Source organism: Lampris incognitus, chromosome 8 (genome assembly GCF_029633865.1).
Source record: "Lampris incognitus isolate fLamInc1 chromosome 8, fLamInc1.hap2, whole genome shotgun sequence".
Classification (NCBI taxonomy): Eukaryota; Metazoa; Chordata; class Actinopteri; order Lampriformes; family Lampridae; genus Lampris; species Lampris incognitus.
Window position 1 is genome coordinate 54514724 of NC_079218.1, and position 27816 is coordinate 54542539.

A 27816-nucleotide genomic window follows, 5' to 3' on the forward strand; every position below is an offset into this window, starting at 1 on the left:
AGCCCCTATAGGTAAGCTTTTGAACATGATACTGTATAATGGCTTGGGATGGGGGGTTGGGGAGATGCCAGCAGTGGGTGTTACATGTTACATTTAGGGGTTATTTCTTTTTTTATTTAAAGTTTTTATTGAATTGTATAAGAACATTTTAAGAATTTTAAAAAATAAAATAAAACAGGCAGGTAACCTAGCAGACATTGATATAAGAAAGGCAGTTGTTTGGTTACAGTAATGTGGTGGGCATTAGTACATGTCAACAATTACAGATGTACTGTACCAAGCCATCAGATTTTTGTCAGGATTAGGTTGCTCCCTCCAGACATATACCCACTACGGCTGTCCCATTGTTCTTTAACCATATCATTTTTCCAGTTCAATCTTCCCAGCGTGTTTTCATATGCAAGTTTCAAATCATCTGTTCCCTCCACATTTTCACTGTCGGAGTTTGAGGCTCTTTCCAACATCTAAGAATCAACCAGCCACAGGTTGTTAAGTCAGTTGTCTAAATGCAAATTTACTCAACTACGGCACTACAGTTTTCTCCCTAAGGAGACTCAACTTTGATGATCTCAGCAGCTCACATTCTGACATGTAGTAGTGGCTAACCATTCACCAATATATATTCCAGAACATTCCTCCATAAAGGAGGAACCACTGGACATTCCCATAATGCGTACATGTTTACCTTCTTCTGTTTTACATTTCCAACAAAAAACTGTGTTTAATTAGACCCATTTTATCGAGCCTTGTTGGAGTATAATAATATCTATGAAGTATTTTATATTGAATAAATTTGCCTCTGGCTTCTCTGATAAATTCCCCCTTTGTTGAAAAGAATCCTCTCCCATGTTTCTCGATCAAATGTACAACCCAAGTCTTTTTCCCATATCATCCCAAGATTTTTACAATCATTGTTATTTACCCAAGGATATATCTCCCTTTGATGCTTTATGAAACATTATTGGTAGCTGTAAGTAGTACTCTATTGGATTTTTTTTTCAGCGGTATGGAGCTTGGTGACACAGTTGCCAGTGAAATCAGCAGCTTTCTTTAGCTCCTTCAGTTGGGTATCATGTGAAGTTAGCGAGGTCTGCAGGCTAATGACCGATGTTGTCACTTTTCAGAGAATCAATGTCCAGTTTAATATCAGCCCATAGGTCCCGAATAGCCACCCCAACTTTTGTGCAAATAGAATTCTGAAGTGAGTCGAGTGCCTGGGAAAATCCTCTTCGGAGTTAGCGTGTTGTCTCAGCCTTGGGCTTGCCTGGGCTTTTGGTCAATGCTGCTGATGCCATGCCCGAGGAGGCAGCACCATGCTGTTTCATCAACTGGTTTCTAGTACTGGAAGCCATCATTACGGTTTTGAAACAGTTCTGGCATGTTATTTGACATTTACGAGACTTGATAGCTTCTGAATTCAACTCTCACTGTTGTTTTGACAGATTTATATTAAGTTGCAAAGTTGACCTTATAGTAGCTTGCAAGAAATACATCTACAGCCTAACCTGCCCAACAGCGCTCTGGGGTTCTTTTTGATGTTGGGGGAAACCCATGTCAGCAAGGGGAGAACATGTAAACTCCACACAGAAAGGCCCATAGTTGAGAGATAACCCACCTACCTGAGCACTGGGGGAACATACAGAGTACATACAGACAGCCACTGCACACCAACAGGCCTGGGAAAAAACATGCAACTCCCCCAGTGCTAACCCCATCCCAGGTGGGAATAAAACCCAGCACCTTCTTGCTATGAGGCAGCACTGTCGGCACGGCACCACTGAGCCATATAAAAGTGAGCTATACACACAAACTAGTAGAACTGCCTCCTTGCTCAGGGGTGTCTAGATTGGTTTAAGCCTCTGAGAAATCTCACTGTGCTTCGGGCAAGGCGAGATGTCTCAGTGGCTGAATACAGAGCCTACGGTAGATGCAGAGAGTAGCTTTTTTTTCTCAAAGCACTTGCTTTAGTAATTTACTGACAGCATTTACTGACATTTTCACCAAATTCAACCAAAGAAAAACGTACCTATGGCAGCTTCAATATGGCCACAAACCAGTAAAAAAGGCAGTTTGTGCCATGAGAGCATAAAAACGCCAAGTGCAAGAAGAAAGGGGTTCAACAGTAAAATGTTTCCCAATCCAGTACCGAAGGCCCTCCTGCCCTGCGGATTCTCATTGTAACCCTGCATATGTAGGCCTGCTTACACTTAACTGAAGCAAACGAAAAATGCAACAAAGCATAAACTTCACCCCTGAATCAGACCGAGTCTATCAAACTATGGGTGTGCAAGTGTCCTGAGTTTCCTTGTTTCACTTGTGGTGATTGTCCCCCTCTTGGATAAGTGCTGCTGATTGGTTGTTTAGCTGATCAAACATGCAAAAGAGGGGGACCGGTGGCAGCAATACATGTGTAACAAAAACCCTGTGCTCTTAGAACAAGGAGGGGTAGGAAACGCTGCATGGGTCCAGTGGCTTAATGGTGACAGGCGCTCTTCAGTATGGTGGGTAGAGAAATATGGAAAAATGACTGAAAACTGAGGCACTCCGTCAACCAAAAGAAATGGAATTTATTCACCCAAGGGCAAGGCAACAAGACTGACGCGTTTCGACTTTCGTCTTAATCCAAGTCAGTTGTTTAGCTGATCAAACATGCCAAAGAGGGGGACCGGTGGCAGCAATAAATGTGTAACAAAAACCCTGTGCTCTTGTCATCCCTCAGATCATCCACAGGCCAGAGTTATTGTAAGCGATTCTTGATCATTAATGAAGATTGCCTTTGCAGATGGAGAACCTCAACTCCACTTGCAGGTTAACTCTGTCTAGAACAGATTGGCATGAAAATTACGTGTTGTATGCCAAGCCTGTCGACAGTACAGGAAAAAAGAAATGAAAAAAGAAAAAGGAAAAGTCCTCCCAGAAGAGTAGCTGCAAAGGGGGGGGGGGTGAATCAACTCCATATTAATGCCCACAGTTTTTGAACGAGATGTTCATTAAATCTCACATCCCATTCATTGGAGTTTGTTTTCTTTCTTGTATGCCCCCCAAGTGTAGTGTGATATAACTAAACAATTATTGTATTTTTTAGGAGAAGAAATATATTATTCTTACAAACACAAAAATAAAATGTGAATTTCTACAACCTAGTGTAAAACAGATGTAAATGTATTGCATATAAAAGTGACAAGTATTAGAAGACATTTTTTGTTTCATGGGACCTTTGAGTTACTGGCAAAATTGTTTTTTATCTGCAGAAGATATCTCTATATTTTGTACTTACGTCCTTGTGCAGGCATTAGTGGTATGCCATTTCTGTGCCAGGTAATATTGGGCTTGGGGAAACCGTTCTGCACCTCACATGATGCGACCTGAAAAACAATTCATACTTCTTTCACAATTCACACATCTTTCATAATATTTTTTATTTTGTAGACAGGCAATGCTGCTCAGTCAGAAACAAAACAAAAGGCACTGAAAGTAGTGTGGTGTGGTGGCCACGTATTGGGGACAGAATCCCCCCCAGGAACTAAGGGTTAAGTCAGGGTTGCCCTGGCAGGTTAACGCAGGGTTAAGTCATGGTTGCCCTGGCAGGTTAACGCAGGGTTAAGTCATGGTTGCCCTGGCAGGTTAATGCAGGGTTAAGTCATGGTTGCCCTGGCAGGTTAACGCAGGGTTAAGTCATGGTTGCCCTGGCAGGTTAACGCAGGGTTAAGTCATGGTTGCCCTGGCAGGTTAACGCAGGGTTAAGTCATGGTTGCCCTGGCAGGTTAACGCAGGGTTAAGTCATGGTTGCCCTGGCAGGTTAACGCAGGGTTAAGTTATGGTTGTCCAGCCAGTTTTCTGGTTATTCTTGCCGCCTCCGCTCAGTCGAGCTGTGGTTTTGTTGTCTCTCTGATTTACCGTGGATTAAAGAAAGTTGCCTACACGGCTAAAGTGTGAACCTACGGTCTTCTCCGTTCCTTCGGCTCTACACTGGTGACCCCGACGTCGGTTTTCGGATAAGTTTTCTGAAACCACACACATTATGGCTACGAACGCCGTTGCAATGAAACTGCCGGAGTTTTGGGAGTCTTCCGCGGCTACATGGTTCACACAGGCTGAGGCACAGTTCGCGCCGCTCAAAGACGTAACAGCGGATGAGACCAGGTGCTACTACGTAGTGGCGGCGCTGGGGGGCGCTACGGCTTCCAGGATAAGCGGATTCATAACCAACCCACCGGCCGATGGTAAATACGCCGCACTTAAACATCTCCTCCTGGAAACTTTTGAACTGTCAACAACGGAGAGAGCACGTCGCCTCTTCGCAGTTCAGGGCTGGGGAGATGGCAAACCATCGGAGCTAATGAGCAGGATGTTAAACCTACCGGGTCAAGAAAAGCCATGTTTCCTGTTTATGGAGCTGTTTCTGCGCAACATGCCGCCCCACGTCCAGACTGCGCTCGCTAACTCCACCATCACTGATCCCCGTGAGCTGGCAAAGGAGGCTGACCGATTCTTCGTCGCTACACAACGTTCCTCCCATGCCGGGGTGCTGGCTCCTACCTTCACTGGCCCCCCGCCGACATCGCGGGCGTGGCCCGACGCTGGCGCCACAGCGTCAGACCGCTACAAGCCCTCTGGACTCTGTATGTACCACGCTCGATTTGGTGCGAAAGCTCAACGGTGCCGTTCCCCCTGCAACTACAGGCCGACGGGAAACGAGAGGGCCAACACTCAGTAGTGGCCATGAGTGTTGGCGATACGAGCAGGCTACTCTTCATCCTCGACACCATCTCCGGTCGGCGATTTCTCTGTGACACGGGCGCACAGAGAAGCGTGCTCCCTGCTACTGACGTCGACATCATGGGCGGGGAGCGGGGCCCCCAGTTGGCGACGGCTGACGGCAGCCCTATCCACACCTACGGCGTGCGGTCTGTAGAACTGTTTTGGTGGACAACGTTTCACGTGGGAGTTCGTCATGGCCAATGTAACGCTTCCCCTCCTCGGAGCTGATTTTTTGTGCGCTTACGGTTTGCTAGTGGACATTCAGAACAGCCGTCTGGTCGATGCCTTAACCTTCTCCTCCTTCGCATGTACGCGGGGGGAAGCGGCCTATGCAGGTCTAGCCAACTCTCTCTCAGAGGCAGACAAGTTCAACCGCCTCCTCGCTGAGTTCCCTGGACCTGGTTGGTCCCCTACCCCCCTCCCATGGGTTCACCTACCTCTTCACTGTGGTGGACAGGACTACGCGCTGGCCTGAAGCTGTTCCCCTGGCATTCACGACGTCTGCTGATGTGGCCCGGGCTTTTATTGGGTCGTGGGTCTCACGTTTCGGTACGCCTTCCGACCTTTCATCTGACCGCGGGCCACAGTTTACCTCAGAGCTATGGAGTGCTGTGGGTGAGGCTCTGGGCGTCAAGCTTCACCGCACTACCGCATACCACCCTCAGGCGAACGGCCTATGTGAGCGCTTCCACCGGTCCATGAAGGCTGCGCTTCGGGCTACTCTCAAGGACTGCAGTTGGGTCGACAAGCTCCCATGGGTCATGCTGGGCCTGCGGACCGCCCCAAAGGAAGACCTACAAGCCTCCTCTGCGGAGCCGAGCATGTTTCAGTGGACCGAGTTAAACCTGCACACCTGGACTTGACGCAGCCGTTGGAGTTAGCCCAACCTCCTCGTCGCGGTCGTCCCCCGGCTCCGCCTCCTCCCCCTGTGGAGGCCCGCGCTGCCTCTTCTGCTCCTCAGGCCGACCTCCACAGGTCCGCGTCAATGCCTCCCAGAGACACTCCGGACGGCCTGTCGTCCCCCCGCGCCTGCCTGACTTCGATTACTAGGGCGAATTCTGGGGGCGCTCATGTGGTGGACACGTATTGGGGATAGAATTCCCCCCAGGAACTAAGGGTTAAGTCAGGGTTGCCCTGGCAGGTTAACGCAGGGTTAAGTCATGGTTGTTCAGCCAGTTTTCTGGTTATTCTTGCCGCCTCCGCTCAGTCAAGCTGTGGTTTTGTTGTCTCTCTGATTTACCGTGGATTAAAGAAAGTTGCCTACACGGCTAAAGTGTGAACCTACGGTCTTCTCCGTTCCTTCGGCTCTACAGTGGTCTACATATCTAATACAAAATATCAAAATTACATTTTTGGGGAATATTTTAATTTCTTTAACGCACATACCACTAAGGACATTTATGAATTATACTTTCCTTTCTTATCAAATAATAAACACAGTCTAATTCTTTTTCAACTGAAGACCACACTTTACACGTGATCTTAGCCAAAAGGCTAAATTATGGAAAGTATCTAATACAGCAAATATGTTGTGGTTACACCGTCCCGAGCTGCCTCCCCGGCACGTTCAAGCCACTCCCCCAGCTCGGACGTGCCGGAAACATCCGAGCGCTCGGCTCGCGCTCTGAGGAGACGAGCGCTGCGCTGCACCAGGTGTTTGCCATCGTCCATCAGACACACCTGCGGCAATCAGGCAGCCCTCTACAAGAAGCCTCCCAGAACACCACTCCGGGCTTCGACGTACTGAACCCTGCGGTAAACTTCTGACAAGCCCTCCAGCGGTCCTTGCATTCTGTTTATTCCCCAGTGTCTTATCTTCGTGTCTCTGTTTCCTCCCAAGACTCTCCCTCCGCGACTTCCACGGCTCCCCGCGTCTCCCTCGTCCCCAGCGACCTTCACGTTTACCCCCCGGACCTCTCCTGCGATCTCCCCCCATGTCTCTCTACCTGGACCCCTCCTTTCGGACTTGACTTCCTGGATCTCGGACCCGGACTTCCTCGGACAACCCCTTTTGGATCACGGACTGGACTTGCTAGCCAGGTGCACGCACATTATTCAACACCTCCTTGTCATTTACATACCGCACCACACATAGGCTAAGAACACTCACACATAGTTGTATACGCAAACCACTGGACACCACACACAGTTTATTCACACATCCCACTAACAGAACGTTTTTGCACCATACATTCCCCCCACTCTATTCCATTTATTATTTAGTGGCAGTATTTGTTATCTCCCTTCCTTGTTATTCCCCTCCCCCAATAAAACCGCCTTTTGGATTTTGAACTGTCACCCTGTGTCTGTCTGCCTTGGGTTTCGCCACACGGGTCGGGTTTTGGTGCGTGAGCATAACAAAATAATGGTTGCTGTGTTAGATACTGACGGCAAAGGACACATGGTGAATGGCTTCTGGAACGCCAGTCAGTTAACATCTGATCTCAGTCAGGGTTGGAGATGAACTGCTGCTGAAACTGAATGGAGGTGTGTGTTCAGGAAGTGAAACTGAATGGAGGTGTGTGTTCAGGAAGTGAAACTGAATGGAGGTGGTGTTCAGGAAGTAAAACTGAATGGAGGTGGTGTTCAGGAAGTGAAACTGAATGGAGGTGTGTGTTCAGGAAGTGAAACTGAATGGAGGTGGTGTTCAGGAAGTGAAACTGAATGGAGGTGTGTGTTCAGGAAGTGAAACTGAATGGAGGTGTGTGTTCAGGAAGTGAAACTGAATGGAGGTGGTGTTCAGGAAGTGAAACTGAATGGATATGTGTGTTCAGGAAGTGAAACTGAATGGAGGGGGGTGTTCAGGAAGTGAAACTGAATGGAGGTGGTGTTCAGAAAGTGAAACTGAATGGAGGGGGGTGTTCAGGAAGTGAAACTGAATGGAGGTGGGAGTTCAGGAAGTGAAACCGAATGGAGGTGGTGTTCAGGGAGTGGACTATGTTTTCCACCTGAAATTCCCGTTGGAGATTATACTAGATGTTGTAGGTTGGCTGTGATAGGCTAAAATGAAGCACACACACACACCTTAGATGGCATCTCATTGGTTACAGAGATTCCAGAAAGGACAGGTTCAATCAGCGGTGCCTTTGGAGGAACTGTACAAGGAGACAAATCAAACAACATTGGATGACAACAACCTTCCAATTTACCATGAATCTCTCTTCCTATGAACTTTATATCACTTACCAAGAAAACATCTGTTCGTCTAAATTCCATATAATCTATCATATGCATTTTCATCATTTTCCATGACCAGTTTTCATATTAGCAAAAGTAAAATGTAATTTTGTTTCTTCTGTTCAGTTGCAGCAGGGTGTCCAACAGACACGAGCTAGAAGAACTGAGCTTGTCAAACCTACACAAACAAAAAGCCACTAAAGGCATTTACCAAGTTAAGATGAAATGAAAACCACTTTATTCAACATTTTCTTAAAATGAATTGTGTTCGTACAATGAATGTGTTCTCTGCATGTAATACATCCTATTGTATAGGAGCAGTGGGCAGCTGCAGCACTCGGGGCCCAACTCCAGTTCTTCTTTCCACTGCCTTGCTCAGGGGCACATGCAGGAGCATTAAACCTAACATGCATGTCTTTTTGATGGTGAGAGGAAACCCACACAGTCACGGGGAGAACATGCAAACTCCACACAGAAAGGACCTGGGATGGCCTGGGGTTTGAACCCAGGACCTTCTTGCTCTGAGGAACAGTGCTAACCACTGGGCCACCGTGCCACCAAGATAAAATACAAACTAGCTTCTTTACCTGTAGAAGTCCCTCAGATTAATTTACCACTAACCGAAAACAACCTCAAAGCTGTTTACAATCATGCATTTCCAAGCAAATGATATTATGTGAAGCAAAGATTCTATGTAAAAGACCAAGTGATATGAACCAGAAGAATTTTAATCATTACAGATAATTACATTTATTACCACTTTAATAATTAATTTATTACCACTTTCTCTCTTTAATAATTTATCACTTAAACTAAACAGCTGCTGTTTGTTCAAGCAGAGCCCTACACAGGTGGCTGGCGGGCTGTATCAGCTCATGTAGTATTTGTGCCATGACCACATCCTGCCACCAAGAAGCTCAGCAACATAGATGTTGTTTAGTAAGGTTTCTCACCAAAAACTCTCAGGTGAGTCTTGCCCTCAGCGTTGCCAGCAGCCAGTCCATTGACTTGGCAGAAGAACTCCCTCTCATCCAGCAGCTGGACATCCTGGATGTGTAGTACCGCGCCCTGCCAGTCAGAAGTCACCTTAATGCGGCCGCTGTAATCTGTGCCCACATCCACCATCTGCTGGCTGTTGTCGCCGTAGAAAATTCTTAGCCGTGTGCTGGTACCTGGAGATCTCTGGAGGATTATATATTAAGATGAACAAAACATTTGCCATGGTTTATTTGAGCACTTGAAATTGTTGACATATTTACCTTTGGGCCAATTCTGACATTGAATGCTATGCAAGGGTCCCCAACCTGTTTTGCACCGCGGACCGGTTTAATATAGTTTTGTTCTTTTTATGTCAATTCTTTTTGTTTTGTAGATTCTGGCGGACCGGGGAAGGGCGGGGCTGGGTTAATAACGACCGGAATATAGGTAAGGTTTATAAATCAATAGTATTATAACAACATTTGACCTTTTATCTCCCCTACCCCTTCCGGAGAAACTCTTAAGCGACGTTTGTTTTTTACCGGTTCTCATGGTAGCTAATGTAAACTACTAATAAGACACGTTAGTCCCTAGCTAACGGGTCTGACCCTTTAGTTGAGCGGTTAGTGATGTCGCCTTGTGGTGCAGTACACCTCGTATCGAATCCCGCACCGGGCAAGAAAATAACCGGTTACACTAACTAGCTGCTAGTAGCGAGTTGTTTTTTTTACCAGTACTCATGGTAGCTAACTAGCTGCTAGTTGTTTTTTACCGGTACTCATGGTAGCTAACTAGCAGCTAGTTGTTTTTTACCGGTACTCATGGTAGCTAACTAGCTGCTAGTTGTTTTTTAGTGGTACTCATGGTAGCTAACTAGCTGCTAGTTGTTTTTTACCGGTACTCATGGTAGCTAACTAGCTGCTAGTTGTTTTTTACTGTTACTCATGGTAGCTAACTAGCTGCTAGTTGTTTTTTACCGGTACTCATGGTAGCTAACTAGCTGCTAGTTGTTTTTTACCGGTACTCATGGTAGCTAACTAGCTGCTAGTAGCAAGCTGACTGAGTGCGTCTCTGTTATGAAATGGGTTACCACTGGTCTGCTGAATGCCACGTGAATGAGTGATAAAATTACTTCATTGTACACACTTCAAGTATCCGTTTCAAATTAAAAGCCCTCTAGCATTACAGGGCTGGACCGGGCTTTTATTTGAATATTGTATATCATGCTCTTTCCTCGCAGCCCGGTAGCAAACGCTTTGCAGCCCGGTGCCGGTCTGTGGCCCAGTGGTTGGGGAACCCTGCTTATGTGTACCCAACTCTTGTCAATTTCAAGCTTAAAACTATATGCAGGGAAACATGACCTGGTAGGTTCTAAAAGTGATTCATAAAATGCTTGCACCTTACAAGACAATTCAAGGATTATGACTTAAGTCTACTAAAATGCACATTTCTCCATGCATAGCAGCCCTTCTGTATGGCTATTGCTGCCATCATCATACTGTAAAACAAGAAATCAAAAATCCTGATATTTTTGTGGCCAGGACTAAGGCATCATGGCATGGGACAGCACAGGATGTTGATGCTGAATGTTGAAGTGTGCCAAGTTTGGAGATGTCCGACGCGTCCAGTGCTCTCAGTTTATAAAAGAGTTTGACCTTTAACTGAATGTAAAAATCTGTGTCTTTGGAACAATGATTTGCAGAGCTGGTCAGAGACAGATAGTGCCCGGCAGGTTTTCTAACATCGGATGTTGTTGAGAAAAGATTAAGATAACATTGCATGAACATTCCAGTAGAATGATATACAGATATGAATACTGAATTTGTTTTTGTTTCAATGTAAACTGTTGGCTTGTCAGTGAGTTGAGTGAAACAGTTCACGAAGAACCATCTAATCCTGAAACTTTGTATGCTAACAAATATTTTTCTGATAGATTTTATTATTCTGTTATCGGTGTATTTTAAAAGTTAATCCTCGAAAATCCAAATCCTGGGCGGTTTTGTGGTTGCTCATGATTCAGGTAAGACATTTCCAGAACAAAATGATATATAGAGTGCATAGTAATGCGTGGCAGACCAAATCCTGGAAAAGGCAAGTAGGAGCAAGTTTGAAGAAGCCTAGTAGTAGTGGCTAGCAACCAGAGCTTAAACCAATCTATACAAAAACTTTGCTTCATTCATGTTCAGGATCAAAGACAATGCCTCAAACAATCTAACCACCCGTGTCTACTTAAGGGTAACTTACCCCTTCCTCTCCACGTTCATCTCAGGTCTTACATCCCATCCCACCAAAACCTCATGCTGTATTTCGTCTCTCTGTTACTAGCCCCTTTCTCTCTCTCTCTCAATCCTGGAACCATGGGGGGAAATAATGGAGAGCAAATACTCCTCTGCAAAAAGACAGCACCCCCACCCAGGGCCTCACCCAGGGTCTCACTCCTCGATCAGGGTGCCCTTTGAGCCCTTTGAAACGGCCACCCTTTAACCCACTTGATCCCACTGCCTCTCTATCAAGCCCTCATCCTCAACACTGCGTTCTAAATAAAATGATTAAACTCAAGTCTTCAGTGGCGTGGTCTTTGTTAGTGAATATGGCATTTGGGAAGGTGCTGACATAACGGCACTAGCGACTATTTCATTTCAAATCGATCCTTAGGCTTTGGAATGCTCAAACACCACTGCAATTACAGCATATTCCTAAAGGTGTTGGTAAATTACACAAGGAAGATGGTCTCCAGGATTGTAATTTTAATTCTCAATCCACCAATTGTCTATAACTACTACTACTATTACTACTACTACTACTACTACTACTACTACTACTTTTGGCTGCTCCCATTAGGGCTTGCCACAGCAGATTATCCAGTTTCCATCTCTCCATCTCTTCCTGTCCTCTGCATCTTCCTCTTTCACACCAGCCAGCTGCATATCCTCCCTCACCACATCCATAAACCTTCTCTTTGGCCTCCCTCTTTTCCTGTTGCCTGGCAGCTCCATATTCTGCATCCTTCTCCCAATATACCCAGCATCTCTCCTCCACACATGTCCAAACCATCTCAATCTTGCCTCTTGCTTTGTCTCCAAACCGTCCAACCTAAACTGTCCCTCTAATATAATCGTTCCTAATCCCGTCCTTCTTCATCACTCCCACTGAAAATCTTATCATCTTCAACTCTGCCAACTCCAGCTCTGCCTCCTGTCTTTTCATCAGTGCCACTGTCTCCCAACCATATAACATAGCTGGTCTCACAACTATCTTGTAAACCTCCCATTTAACTCTTGCTGGTACCCCTCTGTCGCAAATCACTCCTGACGCCTCTTCTCCACCCACTCCACCCTGCTCGCACTCTCTTCTTCACTCTCCATTACGTAGAGTACACTTAACCCCAAGTATTTAAACTCATCCACCTTCATCACCTCTACTCCTTGCATCCTCATCATTCCGCTGTCCACCCTCTCATTCACGCATATGTATTCCACCTTGCTTCTACCGACTTTCGTTCCTCTTCTCTCCAGTGCATACCTCTACCTCTCCAGGCTCTCCTCCACCTGCAACCTACTCTCATGCCAGATCACAATGTCATCCGCAAACATCATGGTCCACGGGAGATTCCTGCCTGATCCCGTCCGCCAACCTGTCCCTCACCATTGCAAACCAGTCTACCAATTGTCTATAACTGCTTAATCCAATTTAAGGCCCTGGAACAGGGATGGGCAACATGGTCCAGAATGGGCTGGTGTGGGTGCAGCTCTTTGTTCCATCCAAGCAGTTACACACCTGATTCTATTGGTCAACCAATAGTATTTGCTAAGGACCTTGATTTGTGGACTCAGGTGTTTAACTGCTTGGTTGGAACCTGTGGCGAACCGTCAGGGCCTTCTAGGCCTTCGGTGAAGGCCTAGGACTCCACAGAAAAAGGAAAGCACTTTCATAAATATAATACAATCTTCTAACCAATCTGTTAATATCACATTACATTTCGATTTCGACTACACATAGGAATTCGGGAGGCTCTGCTTGCAGTCTCTCAGCCAAAAAAAATCACCCAATCAGCTTTTTCCCTCTGTTGTAACCGTGTGAGAAGACTCCTCCTGCCAGCGCCTTCGGCATCTCGAGTGAAGGTCTCCGCTATCTAAATAAGTTAGGCATTAATACTAGATTGATAGATAACTCAACCAATCAGATTTTGATGTGTAGCAGATGGGCATATTCTTTTATACTTGCACAGCGTCATAGGGCCTTCGCAGCATACAGCCTACGTGACCGATTGTTCAGCCAATCAGCAGCAGTGCCTAGTTCGCGGTAGTTGGTGGCTAACGTTAGCTAGCATTTGTGTTTTTGATTTAGTTAGCTAAGCTAGCTAGCCGTGAATGAGAATAATGTCTCAAGGAGAACTCGTGAATGGCGTGGTGGCAGATTTATTAGTCACACCATTTTCAAGACCATCGTTTGGGGAAAGCAAAGGATTGTGGAGATGGGCAGACCAACCCCATAGTTAACGGCTCTGACCCAACCGGGGAAGACGTATGTGCGGCATTTCCAGACAAGCACCTACGAAAGGTACCTGTGGCTCACTGGATCCGAGCAAAGCAGAAAACTTTACTGCTGGGCGTGCTTGCTTTTCTCGTCAGTGAAAGGGTCATGGAACTACACAGGCTTCCAAAACCTGGCTTATCTTATTTAAAAGCCAAAGGGGTGCTCTATGACCATGTGATCGACCATTTCATCCAGAAAGAAAGGAGAATGGATTTTGTCTTCAAATAGACAACACTGGTGAGTCAAATGTTTTGTTTTGTTATTTTTTTGTACAGCTATTTGATTGGCTTAATGTTTGATTGTTTTCATTCCCAGTGGCCCAGCTGGGATGTTTGCTGAGTTTCTTGATAGCATAATATGCCCAGCGGGATTATTTCCAGTAAGGCTTTACATTACACCATGTCGCCACAAGATATCGCTGTTGTGAAAGTGAAAAGTGTCAAATAGCCATGATGGTGATGATTGTGATGATAACCACTTTTGCGACTACAACATTGTAGCATGGCGATATGACGGCTGTCTTTGGGTAATTATGAGGAGGCGATGTCTCACCGAAGGCCTAGGTCTGAAATGCACTGTCTGCTACTGGTTGGAACAAATACCTGGACCCACACTGGCCCTTTCTGGATCACGTTGCCCATCCCTGCCGTGGAACGTTAATTATTTTCATTTACTTGTTTATTTTTATGTTATTCTGTTAAAATGCGAAGAGCACATTACCAATTCATTCCTTGTACAGAGCTCTCCATGAAAAAAAAAAAGGATTAAAGGCATTAGACAATATTTAAAGGTGCCACGAGGAGTTCGGGATTTTGTTGACATTGCACACTCCTGTGGACAAAAGCAGAAGTGTTTGGTGGAAGAATGATTTCATGTCTCTTAAGCATTGCCTCTGGTACCAACAGTCTATACCAAACCTGTGTTAGAATGAAAGATGTAGTGGCATTTTGGAAAAACGGCTGTTTGCATGATATACAGCAATGAAATAATGCATCTCTAATTGAGGCTGTAGTATATCCCAACTGTGTGCCATGAATTGTTTTGTCAGATCTCAAGGGAAATCCAAAACTCTGACAAGCATCCATCCATCCATCCATCATCCTAACTGCTCATCCTGCTCTCAGGGCCGCGGGAGCCTATCCCAGCAGTCATTGGGCGGCAGGCGGGGAGACACCCTGGACAGGCCGCCAGGCCATCACACAGGGCTGACACACACACACACACACACACAGTCATACCTAGGGACAATTTAGTACGGCCAATTCACCTGACCAACATGTCTTTGGACTGTGGGAGGAAACTGGAGCCCCCAGAGGAAACCCACACAGACACGGGGAGAACATGCAAACTCCATGACCCGGGACGACCCCCAAGGTTGGATTACCACGGGACTCGAACCCAGGTCCTTCTTGCTGTGAGGTGACCATGCTAACCACTGCACCAGCGCACCACCTGGTACAAAGACATGAAAGAGCAAAAAACAATGTTCCCCCATACCAACAAGAAGGACAAAACTGAATGAACCTGTATGCAAGACAAGCAAAGGCACAGCCTAAACCCTCAGAGTGCATAGCATTTAAGTTGACAGTGAAAGACAGAGGGAGAAAGATTAATGGAGAAAAGAATAGACATTTACAAAAAAGTAGCATATCTCTGTTCTCCCAGTGTACTCACCACAAACCACTGGATCATGACAAGGTGGGGACTGCCATTAGTGAAGTTGTACTGGCAGGGGATCTGGGCTGAGTCCCCCAGGTACGCTTCAATACTCTCACCCATTGTCAGCTCTACATTGGCCCACACTGGAAAACACATACATATACACATACACATACACATAAACACACGTACACACACACACAAACACACCAAATCAGAATATAATTGGGATTGAATGCAAGATACCATGAGCTGAGAACAAACAGTAACATGGTCTGTTTGTTGACCATTGCTTTATGTTGGATCAAATGATAAATCCACAAACACACACAAAGTAAATTAAAAGTGAGCCATATCATGTCTTCTCGAGCTGTCCAGGTAATTAAGTGATGGACTGTGTGACAGAGGAGTGTACATGATAATATGGATGTATTCCAAGGCTTCCTGTCCTATTCTGCGCCTTGAAGCCAACGAGCAATCTTCTGAATCCTGAAATCCTGAATCCAATCCTGAAACCAACACTGACGTCCTACTTGCCCCGCCAGCTCTGAAGAAGAGACCCTTCTACACATAGTACTATTCCATTGTTACTCTCCCTCGCTGGCCAACTCTAACCTCAATATCACTTCTTGGCTGGAAAATCTGTTCCCAAGACGTCATCACAGAAATACAGGCATGGGTGGAGTAATTCGCCTCAGAGCAGTCAACGTACGGTCAGGATTCAAGTGATTTTTGTACAATGTTGGGTCGGTTTGATACGTTGCATAGCCAACTAAAACAATAACAATAAGGTAATTTTCATGTGTCTTAATATATTTTCTGTCTTAGCAAATTCACAAATGAGAGCCTACTCTTAAACAAATTTGGAACTACTGAGGTTGATTTTCATGATATGACAAATTGACTGTCCAGGGTGTCTCCCTGCCTACCACCCAATGACTGCTGGGATAGGCTCTAGCATCCCCGCAACCCCAATTGGGATAAGTGGCATGGAGCAAACTGACATGTAATGCAATTTTGTTTATTTAGTCAAAGATAATTGACCCAGAAACACAGCCACTCAATAAAGAGATGATTATTTGTTTATTGCGCCATAGCAAAGACAGAGCTCAAGTGGCTTTGTTAACATATCCCTTTCTAGTTTACTAACACTAGCCACCACTGCATGCTGCACATATCACTGCCTGTCTTTGGCACTGTTAATACTAGAATGGATCCCAAAACATAACCAATGCTAAGATTTTAGTCTCCTCAATAGGGGCGAAAACAAAAAATTTGCTGCTACTAATCTGTATGTGGAGTAGGTGCTGTTGCTCATCAGTAAATAGTTTTGACTAAAAAACTAACATTATCCCGCAAAGAGAGCTGTTCTATGTGTAGATCTCAGCCAATCTGTTTCATAGTTCTTCAGCCATCCAACTGAGTCCAATGGATGGCTGAAGTAAACCAGTTTGCCATAACTGGCTATGGTTATACCAATAACGGTGACAAATATTGCATTCATTATAGAGATTCCATCACTATGATTAATACATGGAAATAAGGTTGACAAGTATCATTATTTACATTTAAGACACGTTCCCAAGTCCTTCCACTTATGAATAGATTGATATCATAATCGATTATGTTTTTACAGACATGATTTCTGATCGCCACAGCCCCTTTTGTCATAAATACCATGCCTTTTGTATCCAAATTGCATGTTTCGCAAGCATGAGGTTTTACAACACAACAAATGAAAGAAAAGGAGCTCAACATTCAGCTTCATCCAAAACAAACTTAAAATCTGCATTAGTTTATTTAAGGTGGGACAGAACTTATTTTAATTATTCAAGTATGCAAAAAATGACTGATGAGTGTCTTTAAGATGACATTAAGGACACGCTCCTCCAGCTGCATGTGCCTTTCTCCACCTGCAGGTGGATCACTGACTTCCTATCTGACAGGAAGCAGCACATAAAGCTAGGGATACAGGTCTCTGACTGCCAGACCATCCGCACCGGTTCCCCTCAAGGCAGTGTCCTTTCCCCTCTACTCTTCTCCTTATATATGAACAGCTGCACCTCCAGTCACTAATCAGTCAAGCTCCTGAAGTTTGCTAACGACGCCACTCTTATTGGGCTCATATTTGGTGGTGATGAGTCTGCCTACAATCTGGTGTCCTGGTGCCGCCAAAAGAACTTAGAGCCCAATGCTCTGAAGACAATTGAGATGGTTGTGGACTTCAGAAAGTACCCAACCCCACCTGCCTCCATCACCCTGTGTGGCTCCTCAGTCAACACTGTGGAATCATTCTGCTTCCTGTGCACCATCATCACCCAGAATCTTAAGTGGGAACTGAACTTCAGCTCCCTCACCAAGAAAGCACAGCAGAGGATGTACTTCCTGCAGAAGCTGAAAAAGTTCAACCTGCTAAACTAATGATTGTGCACTTTTACACTGCCATTATTGAGTCCATCCTCACATCCTCCATCACTATCTGGTACGCTGATGCCACTCCCAAGGACAAGAGCAGACTGCAGCGTATCATTCAGTCTTTTGAGAGGATGATTGGCTGCGACCTGCCGTCCCTCCATGACCTGTATGCCTCCAGGACACTGAGGCAAGCAGGAAAGATCACGGCTGACCCTTTCCATCCAGGCCATGATCTCTTCAAAACACTCACCTCTGCTAATAGGCTAAGGTCTGTAAAAACTAGAACCTCATGCCACAAGAACAGCAGTAGGCCTTTTTAAGAAGTCTCCACCCACAGACCCTGACATTGCTGCCCACCCACCCCACCCCCTTTTATCTTCCCTACTGTGCACTCTTTATATGGACACCCTGCATAAAACCTGCACTACAGTGTAAATATAAATAACTTGTTCTATAAATAATTTCTTAACTTCTCATTTATCTTTTTACAAATAATGCTCCTGCCACCCTGTGCCGGGCATCAGGATGTGCCACGTGGTCTCATGTTCAATTCTGAACCAGTGTTGATTGGTACACAGCAGCTTCTAGCACTTGCAGACATCTCTCACATAAAAAAGAAAAGAAGAAGAGGAAAACAAAAACAAAACAACGTTGTACCGAGATGAACTGGTTCAACTTTCTTTGACTTTCTTACCTGGATTATTGAGATTGAATAATCACCAACCTATGCCCATATATTATGCCATTTTGCTTATATGCTATATTGCTTATACACTATAGCATATACAATACCACAACCCATCATGCCCATATACAATGCTATATACTCCCACTATATTACACTATATTATCTTATGTACCAGAAGTATACACTATATATTCACCTACCATCCACCTATACATACTATATCATAGTATATATTTGTAACAACCACAACAATAACAGCAATAATTGTAACCAGTATACAGCAGCTGAATATGTATTTTCAACTGCACGTTTGTATTGCAAAAACATTTGTATTGTGCATTTGGTTTAGAGACGTAGTGCTCATCATAGATACGTAGATGAGACATCTTGAGGGGGCTATTTACAAAGCGTCATATTTACATAATAAGTGTTTATTCTTATACCATACTGTTAAGTGTTAATGAGAGAGATGGCCTGTGGGGAAAAAAACTGTTCCTATGTCTGGTGGTTTTGGTGAACATTGCTCTGTAGTGCTTGCCAGAGGATAGGAGTTCAAACAGACTGTGTCCTGGGTATGGGGGGGGGGGGTCTGTGCTGATTCTGCCTATCTGTTTCCGGACTCTAGAGACGTACAAGTCCTGCAGGGTGGGCAGAGGAGCACCAATGATTTTTTTTCCTGCTGACCTTACTGTTCGCTGCAGTCTGTTCCTATCCGGTTTTGTCGCTGCTCCAAAAGCTCCAAATCACACCATGATGGATGTGCACAAGACAGATTCAATAACTGCAGTAAACTGGCTCAACAGCTCCTGTGGCAGAACACAACACCAATTGAGCCATTGCCACAGAAAGAACATCATCTGCTGGGCTTTTTTGAGGATGGAGTTGATTTTGGACTCCCAATTCAGGTCTTTGGAAATGGTAGTTCTCAGAAACTTGAAGGTCTCCACGGTTGACACAGTACTGTTTGATGTTGTGAGGGGGAAGAGTGTTGAGGGATATCTCCTGAAGTTCACTCTCATCTCCACAGTCTTGAGCATGTTTAGCTCCAAGTTGTTCTGACTACACCAGAGCACCAGCCGCTCAACCTCCCACCAATATGCGGAATCATTGCCATCCTGGATGAGTCCAATGACCTTAGTGTCATCTGCAAACTTCAGTAGTTTAACAGTTGGGTCCTTAGAGGTACAGTGTTTGGCATAGAGGGAGAAAGGCAATGGGGAGAGGGCACATCCTTGAAAAGCACCAGTGCTGACTGTCCGTGTAACAGAAGTGACTTCCCTAGCTTCACCTGCCGTTTACTGCCTTTCATGAAGCTGGTGATCCACTGACAGATGGGGGGGGGGTGCAGTGAGCCAGGACAATTATGAGGAGAGGCTTTCTGGAATGATGGTGTTGAACACCAAGCTGAAGTCCACAAACAGGATCCTTGCATATGTCACTGGGCAGTCATGGTGTTGCAGGATGTAGTGCAGTCCCATGTTGACTGCATCATCCACTGACCTGTTTGTGCAGTAGGCAAAGTGCAGGGGGTCCAGAAGGTGTCCTGTGATGTTCTTCATGTGGACCAACACCAACACCAGTTGTTCGAAAGTCTTCATGACCACAGAGATACAGGCCTGTAGTCATTCCGTCCTGTGATGGAGAGTTTCATTGGGACTGGGATGATGGTGGACCATTTGAGGCAGGAGGGGACTCCACACAGCTTTGGGTTCTGTTAAAGATCTGTGTGAGATTGGAGCCAGTTGGTCAGCACAGGCTTTAAGACAGAATGGGAAGACACCATCTGGACCTGGTGGATCACATCCTCTACACGCTGGCTCATATCCTCTACATGTGCAGTGAGTATCGGGAGGGGGGTAGGGGGGTTGCCAGAGGTTTGATGGGAGCTGTTGTTATTGGCTGGAGTGGGTGAGGGGTGTGAATTTTTCTCTCTCAAACCTGCAGTAGAAGACATTCAGGTGTCAGACAGGTCTTTGTTTGCCTCAGCATGGGGGGATGGTCTTCTATAGTTTGTGATGTCTTGGAGGCCCCTCCACACTAACACAGGGTCATTGGCTGAAAACTTGTTGTTCAGCTTTTCAGTGTAGCTTCTAGTCAGTGTAGTCTGATCTGCTTTGTCGGTGACTTTCTGGCCTGCTTGAACAGGGCTCTACCCCCTCTGCTGTAGGCATCCTGCTTGGCCTGTTGAAATTGCTTTATTTTGTCTGTGAACCATGGCTTGTTATTGTTGTATGTGCAGAAGGTCTTGGTAGGCACACACGTCTTCACAAAAGCTGATGTAAGATGTTACAGTGTAAGTACATCCAGGTTGCCAGTTGCACTTTCAAATACACTCCAATCAGTGCAGTCAAAACAGTCTTGCAGGAACTGCAAGACTGTTTTAACCACAGCCTTTGCAGATTTTAATTTCTGCCTGTAGTTTGGAATAAGATGAACCAAGCAGTGATCACATTGCCCCAAAGCTGCCCGGGGGACAGAGCTATGCATCTTTAAGAATTGTGTAGCAGTGGCCCAGTGTGTTATTTTCCCTGGTGGGACAATTAATATGCTGTCTGTACATGGTAGTTCGTGGTTTCATTTTGCTCTGTTGGTGGGTCCGCGGGGGTGTAGCGGTCTAAGCATCGGCTTTGTGTCGATGCAGTTGCCCACTGGGGACTGGGGTTCACGCCTCAGTCTCATCAGATCCGACTATGGCCGGATTCCATGGAGCAGCAATAATTGGCAACGCTGTCTTGGGGAGGGGGGCGGAGTCGGCTTGTGTTCGTCACATGAATGCATCTTTGTGTGTCGGAAAAAGCAGTGGTTCGGCCTGGATTTGCCTTGTCACGAAAGTGGGGAGGCATCTCCTTCGAGACTGCCGGCCGGAGAGATGCAGTTGGCGAACGCATATAGTACGAGGGTGGGTGTTTGAACTGAGAATAGGGAGTGATTGGCCACTAAATTAGGAGAAAAAGGGGAATATCAGAAATAAATGTATAAAGAATTTTTGCTCTGTTAAAGTCCCCAAGGAGTATGAAAAGTGTGTCCGTATTGTAACGTGCATGGTTAAGTATACATGTTGGCCGCTGGCTGACCTTTAGTCAAGCGGTTAGCGATGTCTCCCACGGTGCGGGCGATACGGGTTCGCGTCCCGGTAGTTCCTGCGGTTGCCTCCCGAATTCGCTACAGTATGTTTTGTCCGTATGATCGGCCAGGGTTTGCAGTGCGCCGTTCATGCTGGCCCGGGGTGGGATGTAAACACCGACCAGGATGAAAACTCCCGTGGTGAATAAAATGGCCTGCAGTTTCTGAACAATCACTCCAAGTTTGGGCTGTAGGACTTAACACTGTGACATCTGTACACCAACCTACGTTTATGCAGAAGCAAATTACTCTGCCCTTTGCTTTTCCCAAGTGTGCCACAACGCGAACCACTTGGTGTAGGTGGAAGCTCTGCAGGTATGCTCTGCTGTTGGGGCCGGGGGCCTTCACTGAGCCAGCTTTCAGTGAAACGAAGCGCAGCAGAGCGTGCAGAGTCCTTGTTCGTCCCATTAAAGACAAGCAGCTCGTCCATTTTGTTGGGCATGGAGTGGGGATTCGCCGGGTGAATTGCTGGCAGTGTGGATCCCCACGGCTGGACCTCACCAGCGCTCTGGCCTGCTTCCCCCCGTCTGCAGAACCTGCATATCTCACAGAGAGCCGCTGGCCCTGCAACTAAGCTCTCCAAAAAACTTTTGGGGTTTTTGAAAACTGGTAGAAAACTAACTGCAGTTAGAGAATCTTATTCCGATTCTTATTCTGATTCTGTTTCTAAATGACTGAAATGGACTTAGCCCTAAAACTGCTTTATGAAACCCATTCCCAACCCCCTGGTCCCATTTAGTAGGGTAATCCCCCCACCCCATCCACCCCCGGCCCCTACTTAGCAGAATGGGGCTCCAGTGGCTTTGTCCCTGCTTTTTCTTTCTCCTTCTCCCCCATTCTTTGGAAACGTGAGGCGTTGGGCTATGCTCATTCAGCCATGCCTTGAAGTCGACCAGCATTTCATTGTTCCCATGCCTGCATGAACCAAACCTTCCACCCCCTTCCTTATCAACCAGACACATTGCCTTTTTCATCCCAGAGTTTAGGGTTAAACAATGTTTCATTTACTGATGAAGTGGGTTTTTTTATGTTAAGGGAATTCAGTGATGTAAAACTGAGGTAAGAGGCAGGTAAACTGTTGTCAGTGTCAATGGAAGTTATTTTGCCTCAGTGGCCCTAAGGTTGTTTACAGATAATCTGATTAGTGATGGGCTGTTGGTGAGGATTTGACTTCTAAAGCCAGGCTGGGGCCAGCTTTATCTGCTCCTGTTTTGACTCCATGTAGCAAAAACACAAGCACGGAGACTTGACCCCAGACAATCAAAACCCCTGCTTCTGTGTGTGTGTGTGTTGGGTGTGTGTGCGCACATGTGTGTTTGTCAGTGGTTGTATGTGTCTGCCTAGCACAACGCTAATACACTGTGATGAAAAACATTGCTGAATATTTGAACATGTTGACAAAGCAGGGCAAGGGACCAGGCAACACACCGGCCCCTAATCATTGGTTTATCTCAGGGAGGAAAAGCATAGGCAGACAGACAGAGAGAGAGAGGTGGTATGTTTGACTTTGTTAGACTAGATTTTCAGGTGAAGGATGAGGGTCTGGCTTATCCCCACAACTGAACCCCCAGTCAAGTGATCAGAGTTGAAAGTCTGGAAAAACTGATCAGAACTGATGCAGGTGTTGACATTAACTACGTATATAGAAAACGTTGTTAAAAGAAACACTCAATGGTAGGGAAAGTGCGCAACAAATAAGGAGCAAAATAATCCAGTGAGTCAAGTAAATTCTTTATGAGACAGTACAAACCCGTTTCATGCCACAAGCATTCACCGGCTGTCAGTAAAGCTACATGGGAAAGAACCCTTCTTCGTTGCTGTGTACCGGATGTGATTACATAAAATCTCATCCGGTCCTGTATAACCAAAGTGAGAGCCATGTCCATATTCTCGGCACAAAGTCAAACACGTTTTCGGTGGGTGTCGTACTCCGCCAAGGTTGTCCCTCGTCTCCGATTCTGTTTGTGATATTCATGGACAGGATCTCAAGGCACAGCCAAGGCGATGAGTGTGTCCATTTTAGGAACCTCTCTGCAGATGATGTGGTTTTGTTGGCTTCATCAGAACACGAACTCCAGCGCTCACTGGGGCGGTTTGCAGCTGAGTGTGAAATGGCCGGGATGAGAGTCAGCACCTCCAAGTCTGAGGCCATGGTTCTCTACCGGAAAATGGTTGATTGCTCCCTCTGGGTTTGGGGATGAGTTGTTGCCTCAACTGAAGGCGTTCAAGTATCTCGGGGTCTTGTACCCAAGTGAGGGTAGGATGGAGTGGGAGATTGACAGGTGGATTGGTGCAGCATCAGCAGTAATGCCGACATTGTGCCAGACTGTTGTGATGAAGAGAGAGTTGAGCCAGAAGGCAAAGCTCTCAATTTAGATTCCCAGGCCAGACTGGACATCAACATGTCCAATCTGGGCTGGGGAACATCTTGGTATCCCCCAGGAGGAGCTGGAGGGCGTTGCTGGGGAGAGGGACGTCTGTAGTGCCCTACTTAGCCTGCTGCCACTGTGACCCGACCCCGGAGAAGTGGCTGACGGTGAGATGAGATAAAAGTGTACATCATCTAAATATATGTATTTGTATATTTTAGATATATTAAATTACATATTTTTGCCACAAATGGTGTTTCTTTGTGTTGTGTTTGTGTTCTTCTTTTCAGGTAATGTTCCAACAATATTTACAAATAGTATCTCATAACTGCTGTTTGTAGTGATGGCAATGAAATCCACAATGGTTTGGGAGCTCTAAGCAAAGGCAATGGTGTTACTTAGTCATTTCACAGCTATCAAAAACCATATAAAACAAGAAAAAAACTCAAACTCCCAGGTAGAGGACCCGAGCTTGAGGAAGACACAAACCACCCGAAAAAGGGTGAGAGGCAGATTTTTATATATATGTATGTATGTATGTGTATATATATATATATATATATATATATATATATATATATATATATACACTCACCGGCCACTTTATTAGGCACACCTGTCCAACTGCTCGTTAACGCAAATTTCTAATCAGCCAATCACATGGCAGCAACTCAATGCATTTAGGCATGTAGACATGGTCAAGACGATCTGCTGCAGTTCAAACCGAGCATCAGAATGGGGAAGAAAGGTGATTTAAGTGACTTTGAACGTGGCGTGGTTGTTGGTGCCAGACGGGCTGGTCTGAGTATTTCACAAACTGCTGATCTACTGGGATTTTCACGCACAACCATCTCTAGGGTTTACAGAGAATGGTCCGAAAAAGAGAAAATATCCAGTGAGCGGCAGTTCTGTGGGCGAAAAGTCCTTGTTGATGCCAGAGGTCAGAGGAGAATGGCCAGACTGGTTCGAGCTGACAGAAAGGCACTGTGTGATAGTCTGGCGGCCTGTCCAGGGTGTCTCGCCACCCAATGACTGCTGGGACAGGCTCCTGAGAGCAGGATAAGCGGTTGGGGAAACGGGTGGATATATATCTAATTCAAGATGTCGGGTCCTCACTTTGAGCAATTCATGAACCAACCTGTTTTTGTCATAACGCAAGCCGAAGGTCCGCTGAAGGGCACGAGATCATGTGGTTATAAAAGGTCTCTGACTGAGAGACCTGTTTCACACGTGCCAATTAACACTGGAGCGGAGCACGCTGAGCGCGTGCTCCCATACACACCTACACCAACCAGTCAATTAACTAATGACATTAATATCTTATGCTAACTTTCAGAATTTCCAATTAACTTGGCTTGTGAAAAAGACACAAGTATAATAAATAGATTTGTTTCACAAAAATAAAATGGTGGAAACAGTTGCATAGTCAAAAAGGGTGTTTGTTTGTTTTTGTTTTTTGCCAATTAGACGCTATCCTTGACGTCATGACGTGATCGTCGGTCATACGTCATGACGCGATCTGCGTATCACGTGACGTACGACCCAGTCGTAGGTGTTGGGAGTTGGGCAATAAATGGAGACTCATACTTTGTAAGACTCAACAGCAAAACACGACAATCGTCTTGGAGAATTTAGCAGAATTTACAACATATAGTTTGGCCTCTTCAGAGACCCAATACGCCTGTCTCTCTGTCGCCGCGTATCGTTGCTGCCAGCATGGAAACGAGGGTCATCCTGCATTTGGACATGTGTCTTTTCACCACGGGGATTTGTCATCTCGGATTACCAACCCCCCCCCCCACCCCACCACCACCCCACCCCCAAAAGAAGAAGAAGAAGAGACGTATTTCTTCCTTGATCGGTTCACCGCTACTTTCCAACTGTCTTCTAAGTTGGCAACGAAGGAATATTTATTTCTGACCGCGTCCTGCTGTCTCCAACCCACCAACACCCACCCACCCCCAAACGAAGAAGAAGAAGAGACGTATTTCTTCCTTGATCGGTTCACTGCTAATTTCCACCTGTCTTCTAAGTTGGCAACGAAGGAATATGTATTTCTGACCGCGTCCTACTGTCTCCAACCCACCAACACCCAAGTGACAGATCCCGGACGCACCACAGGAGATCACCACATGTCTGGCTGTCACTTCAGAAGCAAGTTTAACCTTTGCCCTGCAAGACCTGGTTTTGGGTTGGGTTTTTTTTGGGGGGGGGGGTAGGCCTTTTTCTCCTAATTGGAGTTGGCCAATTATCCCATTTTTCCGAGCCGTCCTGGTCTCTGCTCCACCCCCTCTGCCAATCCGGGGAGGGCTGCAGACTACCACATGCCACCTCCCATACATGTGGAGTCGCCAGCCGCTTCTTTTCACCTGACAGTGAGGCGTTTCACCGGGGGGACGTAGCGCGTGGGAGGATCCCGCTATTCCCCCAGTCCCCGAGCAGACGCCCCGACCAACCGACCAGAGGAGGCGCTACAGCAGCGACCAGGACACATACCCACATCCGGCTTCCCATCCGCAGACAGGGCCAATTGTGTCTGTAGGGACGCCCGGCAAAGCCCGAGGTAACACGGGGATTCGAACCGGCGATCCCATGTTGGTAAGCAACGGAATAGACCGCCACGCCACTCGGACGCCCAGTTGTTGTTGTTGTTTTTTTGTTTGTTTTATCTCCTTCTAAGGTCTGCAAAGGTAAATCCTAGCAAATCTCTCCCCCTCTCTCTCCCCCCCCCTCTCTCTCTCTCCCACACACACAAGAATGCTAAACACCCCAAGGATGCCCTCTGTCACCCAGTCTTCTTTAAGCATCACAGCTCACTTCACACAGCATGACTATCTTTTGTTATTGTTGAGTTACTCTGGATTACGATAGGCACTTAATTATGTAAACACTGTAACACGTGTAAACACTGTAACACGTGTAAACATTGTAACACGTGTAAACACTGTAACACATGTAAACACTGTAACACATGTAAACACTGTAACACGTGTAAACATTGTAACACGTGTAACCATTGTAAGACGTGTAAACATTGTAAGATGTGTAAACACTGTAACACGTGTAAACATTGTAATACATGTAAACATTGTAACACGTGTAAACATTGTAATACATGTAAACATTGTAACACGTGTAACCATTGTAAGACGTGTAAACATTGTAAGATGTGTACAACGTGTTCTGAACATTAAGAGAGTACAGCGACGCGTGTGGTTGTGCGTCACGGTTGTGTGGGGTTGGATGGGAGCTCAGAGTGGTAAAGGAGCTGGGATGTAGGAAGAGATAATGGCGAAAAGTCTCTCAACAAAACCCAACAAGGTCCAACACCTGAGGGGACACTACGTGTACTTCCTGACATCAAAAGAGCCACAACCACACCGACAGTAAAAGCAGGGAGCTCTGTGGAGCAGATTAGAGATGTGAGCTTCCTTGATGTGGCGGAGCATTGTGAGGCAGTCTCTGGCACAAATCTCTCTTGGACCTCGTTCCCCGGGTGATAACCATCCCCAGGAAAGAGGCCGGACTCATTCTTTCACAAAAAGAGATAAATCTCTTCAAAGTCACCTCTTGTGTGTGAATGATGCCCCCTTTTCTCTGCAGGAGAGTGCATGTCGGCAACCAGCACACATCATTTCCCAGAAAGCCACGTCCACTCTACTCACAAACTATGTTGACTCACACTCGTGCTGCAAACAACGGCTTGTATGAGTCGCCTGTGTGACACATCCACAACCCTGCTGATGGACGCAGCTCTGCAGCCGCTGCATACCACAACATGCCGCCATGCAGAGGACTTCTGCGGCTGGTGGGAGCTCCGCAGCCTCCTGCAGCCTCCTGCAGTCAGTCCTCTCCTTCCTGTTAAAGAAGTGCTAATAACTCCCACTGGGTGCCACTTCTCAAGCTGCTGCAGCATTTTTTCAGCCTCCTACCCCGTGGCTAAGGCTTCATTTAATGAGCAGAACAAATGTTTTATTTATGCTAGGCTAGGATCTGAATCTGATTCTAGGCTTTTACATCAAGGTTGCGCCATAGCCGTAGTGTGAGTAATTAAAGGTTAAATATCATGTCAACATGTTGGGGGGTTGCTGCTTAGTGAAAAAACTCCAG

At 46.0% G+C, this 27816-nt stretch overlaps 1 protein-coding gene across 1 annotated transcript in view; it reads right to left on the minus strand.

The window, feature by feature from the left end:
* Window positions 1–15285, minus strand: part of LOC130117279 (cell surface glycoprotein MUC18-like) — a 49841-nt gene extending 34556 nt beyond the window's left edge. The window contains exons 1-5 of the mRNA XM_056285488.1: window positions 15127–15285; window positions 12016–12022; window positions 8892–9110; window positions 7786–7856; window positions 3278–3365 (exon numbers count right to left, since the gene is read on the minus strand). Of these exons, the coding sequence (XP_056141463.1) occupies window positions 3278–3365; window positions 7786–7856; window positions 8892–9110; window positions 12016–12022; window positions 15127–15285 (544 nt within the window). The remainder of the gene's footprint in view (window positions 1–3277; window positions 3366–7785; window positions 7857–8891; window positions 9111–12015; window positions 12023–15126) is intronic.
* Window positions 15286–27816: the final 12531 nt, after the last annotated feature.